At 28.0% G+C, this 15,129-nt stretch overlaps 1 protein-coding gene across 1 annotated transcript in view; it reads left to right on the forward strand.

Moving 5' to 3' along the window:
• The window catches only part of LOC142320906 (mutS protein homolog 5-like), a 52,448-nt gene that overhangs the window by 19,643 nt on the left and 17,676 nt on the right, over positions 1–15,129 (forward strand). The window contains exons 4-7 of the mRNA XM_075358887.1: positions 483–676; positions 2,151–2,196; positions 8,002–8,140; positions 12,886–13,108. Coding sequence (XP_075215002.1) covers positions 483–676; positions 2,151–2,196; positions 8,002–8,140; positions 12,886–13,108 — 602 coding nt within the window. The remainder of the gene's footprint in view (positions 1–482; positions 677–2,150; positions 2,197–8,001; positions 8,141–12,885; positions 13,109–15,129) is intronic.

A 15,129-nucleotide genomic window follows, 5' to 3' on the forward strand; every position in this document is an offset into this window, starting at 1 on the left:
TCTTCTGCTTCTTCTTCAGGTGGTAGTCGGTGATGAATCAAAAATTCACTCTGTCGTTCACTCTTTTATAGGTGAGTTGTGGGGCTGCATCGCCGCTGAGAGTTACACAGTCAGCAAGGTTGGTAGGGGTGTGGTGCTTGTGCCAGCGTGTACGTATACTGTACTTCCGTTGACATCTGAGTTGCTAGCATTGCGTTTGAGGCTCGGCATGTATGTGGCAATAATATATATATTTATTATATTTTATGTAATTTTTTTTGTTATGAAAGAGTGAGCATCAGCAGCTATAATCATTAGCCTGGTGAAATTGATAGATTATGAAAGATGCTACGCCCGACCAGGATTTGAACCCAGGACCTCTGCATGAGATGCCGATATGCTACCTACTAGCCATGGAGGTTGGAGGAATTCAAATATTTGTATAACAATTAACAACAGTATAATTCTATATCTGTGTTTATCTTGTTTTTTTGGACTTTCAGTGAAGGAAGAATACAACAGATTGCCATCAATGTTAAGTCAGTTAATGGAGAGAGAAGTAGAAGATGTACCATTGTGTGCAGAAACTTATTACATGATTTATTTACCAGAAGTAGGCTATATGCTTGCAGTTAGTGAATGGAAAGAGCAAATGTTTGATGATGAAATTAAAAGAATACCTGGACTTAATTTAAGGGTAATTATAATTCATTTACATGTTTAAGAAATTATAAGACATTCTCAAATGAATAAATGTCTCAACTTGTAATGTTTTTTTTTTTTTTTTAACTACTATGGTACTTATGAAATTGTGTGTCATTTGTTAGTCATGCATTAGTTATATAATAATTTAATACTTTTTAATTAATAGTTATATATAGCAATTTTATGTTTTTTAATAATTTTAATACAGTGGCCTTTTTGGATATTAGACTTGTATATCAGGAATGCACTGAAATCAGCCTTCAGTTTATAAGAATCTTATGTTCCAGTTGTATCAATTTCAATAAAATCAGCTCTTTTTTAAAAGATATTAGTAAAATGAACTGAAGATAGTGAAAATTACCGGATTCATATTACTTTTGTAATAATGTTCTAAGAGTTTTAACTATATTTAATCAGACTGATTTCCTTTAGGGTTTCAGTATGGTGGACCCAAGGTAGTAAACCCTTTTGAAATCAGTATATTTATTGATATCAGAAATTTCCAGTTATAATTCATTAAGTACTATATTGTAGAAACTTCCTTTTTAAAGTAGAATGTTTTAAAGTTAACATATCAAGCATATATTACAGGAATACTAACAGTTAAACAGCTATACCAGTACCCTGATTTTCCTGCGAGGAATTAAAATTCAATTTTAAATAATCAATTACATGACAAATGTCTCTCAAGAGGTGATAAAACCTCTCTGGGTTGATTGATTGACTTCTCTCTCTCCTACCTCTAACTCTCTGATTTAATTTTTTTCCTTCTGATGTTTACCTTAAGAACTGTGCTACTCACTGCACTGGCTCTATCAGGGTGGGGAGGTAATAATACCCAATGAAGTAGCAAATATACTTTGAGCTTGTTTGCAGACTTCATTTTCTGTCTGAGGAAAGGGTTTATAAATAACTCCAGCCAAACCAACCTCAGTAGGCAACTCATTATCATAGATGAGGAAAATTAAAGAGATGTTATGGTAATCATATAATTTCTTTGTGTCATTCACTGTGAAATGAGATAATTGTTCCAGTCTTACTTCTGAACTTTATGGAGGAACCTCTGTTTTAGCATGTAAACTGTGTATCCATTCTGTAGTTCTGAATCCTATTCCATATTATTAATTCTATTAGTCAATTGCTTCTCAATACCAGAATGGATTTCTATATATAAATTAGTCAAAGATAAGATAAATGAAATTTTTAAGATAAAGTTTGAAGAGTTGGCAGGAAACCAGCTGATAATAATAATAATCATACTCTTATTATATTATTATCATAGTGAAAATTGATGAACATGATTTTTTTTCTTTATATATTTTTGTTGTAGAATTACAGTTACTATTTGCAGTAAAATAAGGATATTTGGTTTTTTTCAGTTTATTTAACAAATTAAAAAATCAGATTAATGTTTTTCTATTAAATAAATTAATTATTTATTTGCTTTGTTGTTTTTATTTTAACAGTTTATGGCAAATGGTGTGGCTTATTTTAAAACAGCTTGTTGTTATGGTATGTTTCAAAGCTTTTTTATTTGTTTGCTTACTTATGCAGTTGACTGTATTTATTTAGTTAGTTCTCTGGTTTTTCCCTTGTATACTTGTTCTCTTAACTTTTTTATTTCCTGAACTTTAATTTTATTAAAATAATTTTTTTGTAAAATCTTATTGAATAAAATAAAATAAATTTTATTCCCATGAGTTTAATGTTCTATGTACTGAAAAGGTACTGATTATATTCATTTACAGTTACAGTTCTCTTTAGTTGTAATTTCATTTGACCCCAACATCTGTCTGTCATAAATTTACACATTCATGTGTGAAAGTGCACACACACACACACACACACACACACACACACACACACATATATATATATATATATATGTAATGTAAAACAACTTGATCCACCCAAGTACAGAATTAAGAAATATCTTACCTTATTTTGTTGTTTTTTTGCAAGAGTACTTTCACGGATCCCACATCATCAGTTGTATGTAAAAAACTTTTTGTATAATTATTAAACATAAATAGTCAGATGTTAGTTAGATATTAAACATAAATAGTGTTAGTATTGAAATTAACAAAAATAATCAAATTATAACTTCGGTATACAGAAAACGTATAGCCAATAAAACAAAAATTCATAAAAAATCAAAGCATCATTGGTCTCATAAAATTAACTTATATACAAATATGATTAATAGAACCATCCATTATACACAAAATAACAAAGAAAAATTAAACACAGAAATAAATATAAAGCAAATTGCAATTAAAAATGGGTATAGTTCTTTGTTAATTGATAGCATATAAAAAAAAGTTTCAAAACTTAATACTACAATAACTTTAAAACCATTACATAATACACAGAAGGTTGATAACATTTACTTAAAATATTCATATACTAATATTGTTGAAAATATAACCAAAGTTTATGACAAGGATAAATTTAAACCTGCATACAAAACTAACAACCACGTAATAAAATATTTACTAAACAATAACACTGATTTATGCAATTTATCTGGTTTTTATAAGATAAAATGTAATAATTGTGAGGCTATTTACATGGGTAAAACCAATAGATCATTTAAGGCCAGATTGTGAACATTTTAGGCATTATAAAAATAAAAAATTCGGCTTTTCTAATGTTGCGGATCATCTTATAAACAATAAACATTCTATCTCTGATGTTAATATCAATTTAGAAATTTTAGAGATTAAATAAGGCAATATAAATAAAAATTTTGATTTTTTAGAAGAATATTATATATATATACATACACGCAAAAATTTAACTTGATCAACTTGCAGACAGATTTTGAGAGAGATCTGGTTATAAAAGCTGTAACAGATAGCAGCACTTTCATAGATATTATATAGAATATTCATTTACTTAAATAGTATCAGTATTGTATTTGGCTGACCACATGTGTGTTACTCAATTGACTCTGTATACCTTGCATATGTGTTTGTATTTTAATCTTTTATTTTTTAACTTTTTAATGTTTAAAATTTTTTTAATTTCTATTTTTAATTTTAATCTTTTAATATTTTTTATGTTTAATATTTAATTATACAAAAAGTTTTTTACATACAACTGATGATGTGGGATCCCGTGAAAGTACTTTTGTAGAAAAACAACAAAATCAGATAATTCTTAAGATATTAAGATATTTCTTAATAAATAAATAATATAGGCAAGATATTTCTTAATTCTGTACTTGGGTGGATGAGATTGTTTTACATGACATTATGTATTTATTAGTACAGAGGTGATACAGGTCTTGAAAAGATTGAATTTAGAAAAAAAAAGTATATTTATATATTTCAGGAAGTTTCCTGAGAGATGGTGCAGAAATTTCAGAAAGTGATTTGTAACATTAAAATTAACAAAACAGTAAAAAAGAATAAACATTCTACCTTGTTAATACAAGGTATAAAATATACATAAAATACATATACATATAAATATACATTAAATAGAAATTAACTCATCTCAAATTCTCAAAAATGGACTGAGAAATGTTAATAATGTTTGGAGTACATGTTTACACAAAAAGTACGTAATTAAATAAATAAATAAATATGTTTATCTTCCTCTTACTTATAATTTTTAATTCATCACAATAATTATTAGGCTCTCAAATTGTATTTTTATTAACTAAAATGTTAAGAATTTTATGGTGAACAAAATTTATTTGTTCAAATTGGATTAGAAAAATTGAATATACAATTAATATAAATTGACAATTTAGTTCAATCATTTTAAGTTCTAATTGTATCTTTATGATAAAATAATTACTTTTTATTAAAAAACAATAACCAAAATTATGAATTTTTTTCATATTTTTTGTAAAAATATTTATTTGTAATTCTATGATACATAATTAAAAAAATATATATATAAAAAAAAATTGATTATTTCTATACTTGTGGAAAGTTTTATCTCCCAAATCGTTCGTCACTGGGGATGAAACCCATGTTTCATCCCCATTAGTCAATGGTAAGACAAAACAACAATCTATACAGTGGCATCATTCCGGTTCACCTACTAAAAAAAATGATACCCTCTTTCAAAGGAAAATCATGGCAACTGTATTGTGGGACCAAAAGGGTGTGCTTTGGTTGATTTCATGGAACCTGGAACACCCATCACATCACAAGTATATTGTGAAACACTTTTTAAACTGTGTTTTGCCATTCAAAACTGACATTGGGGAACGTTGAGATCAGGAATTGTTCTTCTTCACGATAACACATGTCTACACATGGCTGCTTGCACAACAGAAACAATTCAAAAATTTGGATGGGAGATTTTTTATCATTCCCCTTACAGTCTTAATCTCACGCCCAGTGACTACCATCTCTTCCTACATCTAAAAAACTGACTTGCGTTTCAATAATTCGAGGAAAATTAAGAGTTGAAAATCTTGGTGCAAAGCGGCTACATACAATCCCAGGCAATGGAATTTTATGCAATGGGTTTGAAGAAGCTTGTTTCATGATATCAAAAGTATTTGAAATGAAATGGTGATTATGTAGAAAAATAAAGAAAATTTGTAAGTATTTGAAACTATTAATAAATTGTTCATGTTTTCAACTGTTCTCATTCTGTTACTGATCGCCCTTACTTTTGAATGGTGCCTCATAAATTTAAAAAAAGAACTTCTTAACATTGTTTAAAAAATACAAACATTCATCCATAATTCTAAATAAACAACATTGTAATTTTCTAGGAAGGGGTGAACATTTTTGGCTCTCAGAAAGTTGAAAGTTTTAAATTTTAAATTTGATAGTTAACTTTTGAGTTGGATTTAATGTAAAAAACTTTTTGTTACCACAGATCATTAGTGTAGGATGGGCAAAAACGTTTTGAAGGCCTATTGATAAAGAAAATATAGATGCAAAAAACTTCCATTAACTCCTTTTCTAAAGAAAAATATATAAAGTCATATTTTGGAGAGGGGGTTAATGTTAAATAAAAATCATTGATAAAATTTGTGATCTTGATAAAAAACTTCTACTTTTGTATGAAATCGTTTTTGCTAAAATGACCCAATAAAGATTTGATTTTTTATTTGATTTTATAACACCATTTTTCCAATTTTTGAAAAAAATTAAAACATTCTTTTCCCCCCAAGGTAATACCTGTATACCAAGTTTGAAGAAAATCAGTCAACAGGTTCCAGAGTTATAAGACCAAATACAGGCCAATACACTTATGTACATACATACATACACACAAATGTCCATCTGACAAAAATAGATTTTTTGAATTTGAGAGCATTGGAATAAAAAAAACTTTTCACAGATTACAATTTATTTAAATCTATTTTTTTTGTTAACAATTTTTTTTTTGTAAATGTCTCCTTAAGATACAAAACTTAAAAAAGGCCAATTTTATAGATTTGCTTTGACTGATCTACATACTTTCTTTTTTTGTTATAGCAGCATATATTGCTATAGCTTTTTTCTTTTTCTATTCAGCTTCTGGAACTACCGTAAGGTACCATTTCAGAGGATGAATATTGCTATAGCTGGGAAAGTAAAAAAAAAATGTATTGCCTAGTAGTGAGTGAAAATATATTACTCCAATGGTGTAATATATTTACTCTATGGCTGTGTAGTTGATTTTGTTCAGTTGAATGTTTCCACATAGCTTGTAAAACTGATGAGCAATAACTTTCCTTAAGAAAACTTGAGCCTTTTCTCAGTAACATCAATAAAAAAAGAAAGTATCCGGAGAAAAAGTATAATTTATTGCAGCATATTTTATTTGTCACAGTAGTTACACTGACTGTCACTGTTGATTAATCAACAGTTTGATATTTCACAGTCGTTCTTTGTGAGTAAAAATACTCAATCTCTAGAAAGATTATATTTGGAATGGAAGCCACAGTCTGAAAAGAAGCTCTGAGATGCTACATGGATGAGATTGTTTATCTTGTTTTGCAGTTCCTCTGTAGGTAGATTGTCCCTTTCTTATTATCCAACCTTTTCTTTTTCCATCGGTAAACTAACTTCCTAGTGGTGTTTTGTGGATTTTGGCCAAACATACAGTGCCTCCATCATAAGGCCATGAAGGAGTCGCTGTATTTGTGTGGTTTGCTGGAGAAGCTGTTCCTATGGACTTAATCAAAAGAGATTCTCTTTCTTGTACAATTTCACAGAAAGTTCATTCTAGAATTGAGATACATATAGGTCTCCATGAGTATTTTTTAATACAGTTAACATACACATATATTCAAATAATTCATTAATATTTTGATCACTGTGTTAATCAAATTTAACATTATATGAAATATAAACTACCAAAACACAGTAATTAGATAAGTTAATATGACCCACTGAAGATGCAGGATACTGTGAAAATCAGTTACTGGAAATTAATGTGATAAGTTTAACTTATCTAATTTCTGTACTTTGGTGGTTTGTATTTCATATAATATGTACGTATATAAAATATAGCTACCTGATCCAAGACACTTATTGCAATTTTCATAATTAATTTCAAGTTGATAAAAAAATAAATAACTTTTTTCTAATGTTTTTTTTTTAATGTTGATTAATTCCTGTTTTTTTTTTATTGGTTTTTGGTTGAGGATATCAACCTGAGCATCTTAGTGTGGTTTTTTTTTTTAAATATGTATTACAAACTGGTATGATACTAATGGCTCGTTTCAAAAGTATTCTGATTTTAAGTAGATTGCTGTACAATCTCTTTTTTTAAATCAATTGTTTGTCTAGTTATTAAAGACAATTAGGGTTTATAAACATTAAGAGATGAAAGCTAACCTCTTTGTAGTACCAGTAGATAAGAATGCACTAATGCTAAACGGAAAGAGCGTAGGAAGTGTGGGCTTCACCCTGATATAATCATTTTTTAATATAATCATACTTTTCAAAATACATATACAGTGATTTGTGGAGAAGCAAGTCAGTACAATTCACATCCTGATTCTTTTGAGTGGCTCTTTATCAAGCAGATAGTGTAAAATTTATAATTTAATTTAATATAAATTAATATAAAACTAAAAATTGTAAAATAAAATAAGACTACCTTTTAAAAAATTAATAAAAAGTGAAGGAATAATCAATTTTTTGAATTCCGTGGCAACTTAAGGATTATTAAGTTTTTAGCTGTTTGTAATCTGACATCTCTCACTTCAAAAAGGTAACATTTATAAAATTGAAGATATTTTTTTAATATTTTTGATATGTTTGTTAGAGTTGGTTATATTTGATTTAAATAATTTATTTTATTCTTATATAAGAAAGCTCTCATTAACTCTTTAAACTAATTTATTCACAGAATTGGATCAATTAATTGGTGATGTTTGGGTAAAAATAATTGAACAAGAATCTAAAATAATGTTGCACCTTTTGAATTATATAAAAAAAAATATACAACCATTGTTATCTATTCTTGAGCCAATTATTGAACTAGATTGGTATGTATTCTGATTTTTCTCTTTTTTGTATCTTATTTACTAGTTAAATAAAGCTAGGGCATATAATTTTAAAATGATTTTATAGTGTATGAAAAACATCAAGCCTGCTTAGCATTTGAATCCAGAACTTTCTGGATGAATGGTAAAGATTGTATTTTTCTACTGTAGTGGTTGGTCATCGTAGAAACTGATGTTAATTATTGAATTTTAATTGTGTGTTAGTTGCATGATATAATATTTACTATTTTATTCAGCTGTAAGAAGTACTGAAAATATTAATTAGCCACTCTTTATCAACTCTTGCAATGATATACTGTTACCAACTTCCTTGTGTCAAAAGGGGAACCAGTATATAAATTTGAAATATATACTATTCCTATGAAAAATTTATGAAAAGTTTTAACTGACAGATTTAATTACTGTGCATAATGATCTAATTATTCACGTTGCTCTGTTGTTTTTTTAATATGATATAAGACAATATGCTTTATTAGCATATTAATAGTTTGATTAACTTTTTCTTCTGAAAGATTATTACTAGTTCTTGGCATATAAAAAAGGAGGGAGTTATCAGCTTGACCACATGTGTTTTCATGTATGTTGAAGTTTTAATTTACTGAATTGATGCATCTATTAACACCAGTTTTTTTGCATTCATGGATTTGTTTTGTTATCTTGCTTCACTTTTTGAAGCAGCATTTTTTTATAATTGTCTGTCCTCGTATTTTGAAAAACAATTTTTTGTAATGCATGCTAATAAAAAATTATTACAAAGTAAAAAAAGTGCATTTTTGTATTGTGATTTCTAATGAAATTTTAATATGAAACAAGAATTATTTCCTTCCTATTTTCTACATTTTCTTAACAAATAATTAAAATTCACATAAATAAATATCTGGATTCTTGATTTTGCATAATGCTGATTCTCCTATATTAATGCGGCATATAAATTAATATTTTAAATATATTTATATGTTTATATAAATGAGCTTTCATTTATTATTTTATTTTTATCCACAAATGCTAAGTAATTACTTTAGAAAGTGTATAGTAATAACTGAAAATTATATTCATTATTGCAAACAACAGTCAACAATAATTTTGTTACATGTTTTATTACATGATTTTGATACATGCTGAATCTTTTTTTTAGATACTGATTCAGAATACAAACTCAGAATTTTCCTTGAACTTTTTGTAACTGTTCATCCTATTTTACAGCAAGTACATGTGCATGAATGATGCTAGTACAATATGTTATTTATTGCAGCAGTTAAGTTGCTAAATAAACTATAATTTATTTGAGTTGATAAATAACCTTGACAAATAAGCACTATTATTTACAAAGTAATTAAAATGATTACAAGTGATACACATATGATTCAAGTCATGTTTTCTTTTTAAATTAAATTATGTCACCCATTTGTCCAGAAGTTTAAAGTAGGAGCTAACTTCTGAAATATCTTAGGGAACAATGAGACAATGTTATCAGATGTTTTACAATCTCTTAAGGCTATCCATTTATATTCAAATATTTGATTTTTATTATAGTATGTTTCAACTATTTATGCCACTTGGCATATAGCAGATGGTAATTTTATTGTTTAAATTTAGATTATTAATATAATATTTCATTGTGGTTTTATTTCACTTTCAGCATATGTCACAGGTGTTTTCCATTTACACTGTGTTTTTATATTACTGGGTTTTGGTTTTTAATTTAATTTTTAATATTTATTTACTTTATAGATATTGTGTTTAGGCGCTGATGACAACACTTATTTGTGCCTTCAGGAAAAATGTCACACATTGCACAACATGTATGAATTTTGTTTTGATGCATAAGTGCTGGAGATGTAATACTATAAATAATAAACAGTGTTGAAAAAGGAAAATCTCAATTACATCACTCAAGTGCAGGCACTCATGTGTGTAACATTTAGTGATACAGTTACTTTTCCTACCAGTTTGTGATTTTAATTTTCCCCATAAAGTATATTAAGTATGTGTAAAGTTTTTAAAATTTTATAGTATGTTTTTGTATTATATGTTTGTTTATATGATTGTATTGTAGAGATTGTTTTAATAAAAATGCCACACAGTTGCATTAATCATCCAGACAATTTCTGTTGCATTTGTGGTGAGGTAACATTAAAGTCTAGAGGATAAATATAACTTCACTGATAAAAAAATATGAACTATATTTTGGTTGATAAGTAGGTGATCAGGATAGGCTCTGGGATCCTCATGTTTGCTGCAATTCATGTGTGATGTTGTTGACTGGTTGTTTGAATGGATATCATCACATGATATTTGCAATTCTAATGGTTTGGAAAGAACCAAAGAATCATTTCATGAACTGTCACGTTTGTGTAATGTAAATATCAGGGATAACAGCTAAGACTAGATATACTGTTAAATATCCTGATATTCCCTCTGCTACAACACCAGTGCCTCACAGTCCACAGTTTCAAATTGTAGTACAACCAAAAACATAGGAATTAGACAAAGTTGAAGTGGTTGATGTTGAAGATTGCACTGATTTATCAGATGATGAACTAAGGAGAAACCCGACTTTTTAGAAAATACAAATACTGAACTACACCTAATTAATCAGTCAGAATTAAATGATCTCTTTAGTGATCTAAATTTATCCAAGAATCAAGCAGAAATTCTCCTATCATGACTGAAAAGATGAAATCTTTACCTCAGAATATTTAAATAGTGCTTTCCATGACAGACAACGTCAGTTAGAACGTTTCTTCTTCCACTATGAAGATTTAGTTTTCTGTAATGATGTTGAATCTTTACTAGAAGATTTGGGACATGTGCACCATCTTGGTGATTGTTGTATTTATAGACTCCTTATAGCGTACTTTGAAAGCAGTCCTTTGTCATATTGGAAATAGTATCCCATCAATCACTTTAGCTCATGCAGCTCACATGAATGAGTCCTTTGAAACTTGTGTTGGATATGATTCTGTATGAGAAATATCTATGACATGTTGATGGAGACTGAAAGTGAAAACACTGTTATTTGGTTTACAACTTGGGTACATTAAATTCTGTTGCTTCTTGTGTGAGTGGGAGAGCAGATATAAGAAGAATCTTATTTTAAAAAAGTGGTCAAAAAGAAAAACATTGATTGAAAAAATTGATTTGAAAAAGAAACATTGATTGACCTAAAAAAGTTTACCTTCCGCCACTACTCATTAATTACATTTAATAAAAAAATTTTGTTAAAGCAATGGATTGTGATGGGACTGGATTTCACTTTCTAAAAAAACAAGTTCTTTAATATAATTGATGTTAAGATAAAGGAAGATATATTTATTGGACTACAAATAAGAAAACTAATGAATGATATTGGATTTGAAGATAGTTTGAATGATTGTAAGGTTGCTGCATGGAAATCTTTTAATTAACTTCCTTGGAAAACATTACAGGCCAGATAAATACAAAGAGCTTATAATTGATCTTCTAAAAACTATAAAACACTTGGATGTAATATGTCACTAAAGGTCCACTTCTTAGTTTCTCATCTGAATTTTTCTCTATCATTCTTGAAGATGTAAGTGATGAACGTACAGAATGCTTTCATCAGGAAATATCTACCATGGAAATGCGCTTTAAAGGAAAATATAACCCAAGAATGCTGGGTGAATACTGCTGAAATTCCAAGACTGATGTCCAGACCTACAAACCAAGACCTACAAGACAACTTCACTAGAAAATCTTAAAGAAGCAGATTTTAGGCATGAAGAAATTGTAAGTATAATATTGTTATACTACTGTCACAATGCTTTTTTCTTACAATAAACTGTGTCAGTTATAAAACAAATTACAAAAGAACTATGTTTGATAGAAAGAAACAACTTACCATACTTGAAATCAGCATCAAAATACTATAAGATTCAGCTATTAACATTCTTGTAACAAACAAAAAATAAAATTTTGTTGTCCAGTGTAATTTATTTTATTACTCATTGAAATATAATTGAAAGTTAAAGCAAAGTGTACTAACCTGCAAGATTTTGTAAATAGATTAAGAGTTGAAACCTACAATCGGTGGAATGAGTTTTTAAATGAAACTAGTGAAGTAATAAAAACATTTCTCGACAAAGAAAAATAAAGACAGTACACACAGTTAATTGCTCTCATAGATTATCTTTTTAATACAACATAAAGATTATTATGTGCTCTATTAGTTTTGGTTCTTTGTTTAACTTTTTCTGCCAAATGATTATTATGTAAGTTCTTGGAATCTTGGTAGTATTAGTTTTTTTAATGATCTTGATAACTCTGACAAATTGTTGTACATTTTCTAACAAAAAAAATGATCTGGATGAAATAATGACTGAAAGAATGTCAGAAATTAATCATTATTATATATTTTATTTTTTTTACTAATCTATCCATATAGATTATACATCAGAAAAAATTAGAAAAAGATAAAGGGGGTCAAAATCATGGTTAAAGGTAACAAACATTTGAATAATAATTAATTTACCATATTCTCTTTCATAAAATACAAACAGCAATTTTTTTTTAGTAATTTTCAAGTATTATTTTAAGTTACTACCATTATTATTTTATAACATAATAAAATAGTATTGAGGTATATGTGTTATGTATATCATTGTGAGTTTTACTTTTGGGCATCTTAGTAAATGTTTTTCCTCATGATGTTGTCTTAGTTAAAATATAAAATCCTTACTTTATGTGTAATTTTTTTTTTAATGCAGCTTAATAGCATTTAGCAAAGTCGCTATGGAGTTTAATTATGTGCGACCAGAAGTTGTTGAAAGTGATACACAGTTATTAGAAATAGTTGGAGGAAGACATCCACTTCAAGAGCTTCTAACTTCCAGTTTTATTGCTAATGATACATATTCTAGTCCTAATACTGGTCTTATTAGAATTTTAACTGGCCCTAATTGTTCTGGTAAAAGCATTTATTTGAAGCAGGTATGTTTATATTATTGTAGTATAACAAATTAATAGTACATAATGCAGTAAAACTAATTTTACTAAAATTATTCAAGCTTGCTAAACAATTTTGTTCAACATAAATAATTTTAATCTTTATAGTAATAAATTATTTTTTAGCGATTCGTAAAATATTTGGTTACTCTAGCAAGAGGTTTTTTATGTACTAGTGTATAATTAGTTTAAAATGAAAGTTGGAATTCCTTTCTGTTTTTTGTTAATTTTTAACATCAGCGTATTTGCTATATCCTACATTCTCAATTGCCCCTTTTACATATAAAAATATTTATCTTACTCAATAGCTTACTTTCTAAATGATATCTAGTGATATCTTCTACATGTCCCTCTGTCACCAAATTGATAAACCTGGGTTTCTTAATGCATGGCCCATAAACTGATTCTCTTTATTAAGAAATTTGTGCTAGAATCTTGTAAGATTCTGTCACAAACATTTTCCTCTCATATCCTTTTTAATACCTACTTATTTTGAATTTTATTGACCTACCTAATTTTTAAATTTTGTGACATCACATCTGAAAGGCCTCTAGTTTCCTTTCCTTTACCCTGTTTATTGCGTAAAACAAACGTTGATAATTTGTGGACTGTATAGATAAAATAAAACAGGTACCTGATTTCAATCCCTGGGTCGGTATGATGACATAAATAAAACACATATAACTATAATAACAAAATATGGGAAACAATTGTAATAATTAACTTATAATATAATATACACTCATGTGAGTAGACTCGGCTTAATATTCCGATCACACGTCCATTCAATTCAAATATAACTTTGTGACTGACTAACACATTAAAAAACTATTACACAACAGAGAGACCAGTGGTGGGGGATGTACACCAGTAACCAGCCGAACCTTACCAGAAGTGTGATGAAAGTCAGTAGTGAAATCATTCTAAATATAAAAACATATTAACACATGTAGAAAAAATATTATACTGAAATACTAAATTCATTGTTCCAAACATTCCCTATTGTTCATGTTTCATGAACAAATTGCTATGCTTCCACACAAACATTTTCAAGAATTTTTTCTTATTCTTGGATCTAAATTTGATATTACTAGACTTATTTTTTTGTTGCTCCTTATAGTGACAGTCTGCTTCTTCTGCCTGTTACTTTGTCCCCCTTTGTAATTTTATTACCTTAATAACTAATTTATCTCTCACTTCTGGAATACTATGTTCATTTGTCTTATTTCATTCCTCATTAATATCCTCTATGTCTTATGTCATTACCTCTGTTTCACACTTATTTGTCTTCAGATTGAATTTCTTTCCTAACAGTAAATTGATCCTGTCTAAATTTATTGTTAATACAAAAAGAGAACAGTGGATTGCAAAGTTAATGCAAAAAATAGTGTAATAAAATTTATTTTCTGTGTATTGATATAATTTTCTGTCTTCTTCATCTTTCATTTTTTTATTCTTTTTAAGTTTATCCATCAGTTTTACTATATTTTTCATTATCTATGGATTTCTACCTGCTGATCTTCTTAATATTTTCTCTTTGGTTGTAATTTTTTTATTCCATTTACTTTACCCATTTATTTTCAACTTAATCTTCTGTTGTTGCAACTTGTCGACAACAACAGAAGAACATATTTTTGGGTAGCCAACCCTAAAATATGTTCAAATTTTAACTTACATCGTTTTCTTTCTCTCTTGTAGATCTTCGACATCCAATCTCTTTGTTGTGATTTTTTTTTATTTCTTAAACTCCAACTTATGCTTCGTCATTGCAAAACTTTGGCAGAATTAATGTCTGCTTCCTGATATGTTTTGGAGTTCATAATTTGATTCTGAAATATGTTCTCTACCTAATCAATATATATGTAATTTATCTGATATTTTCCCATTTCTCCTGCTCTCAACCACATTTATATTTTTTTATGATTTCTAAATAGGATGTTTGCAATCAATTCTTTTTTAGATTAAAATTTTTTCAGCTGATTTCTTCTTTCACCAAGTCTGTAATC

The sequence above is a fragment of the Lycorma delicatula genome, chromosome 3, assembly GCF_047948215.1.
Source record: "Lycorma delicatula isolate Av1 chromosome 3, ASM4794821v1, whole genome shotgun sequence".
Classification (NCBI taxonomy): domain Eukaryota; kingdom Metazoa; phylum Arthropoda; class Insecta; order Hemiptera; family Fulgoridae; genus Lycorma; species Lycorma delicatula.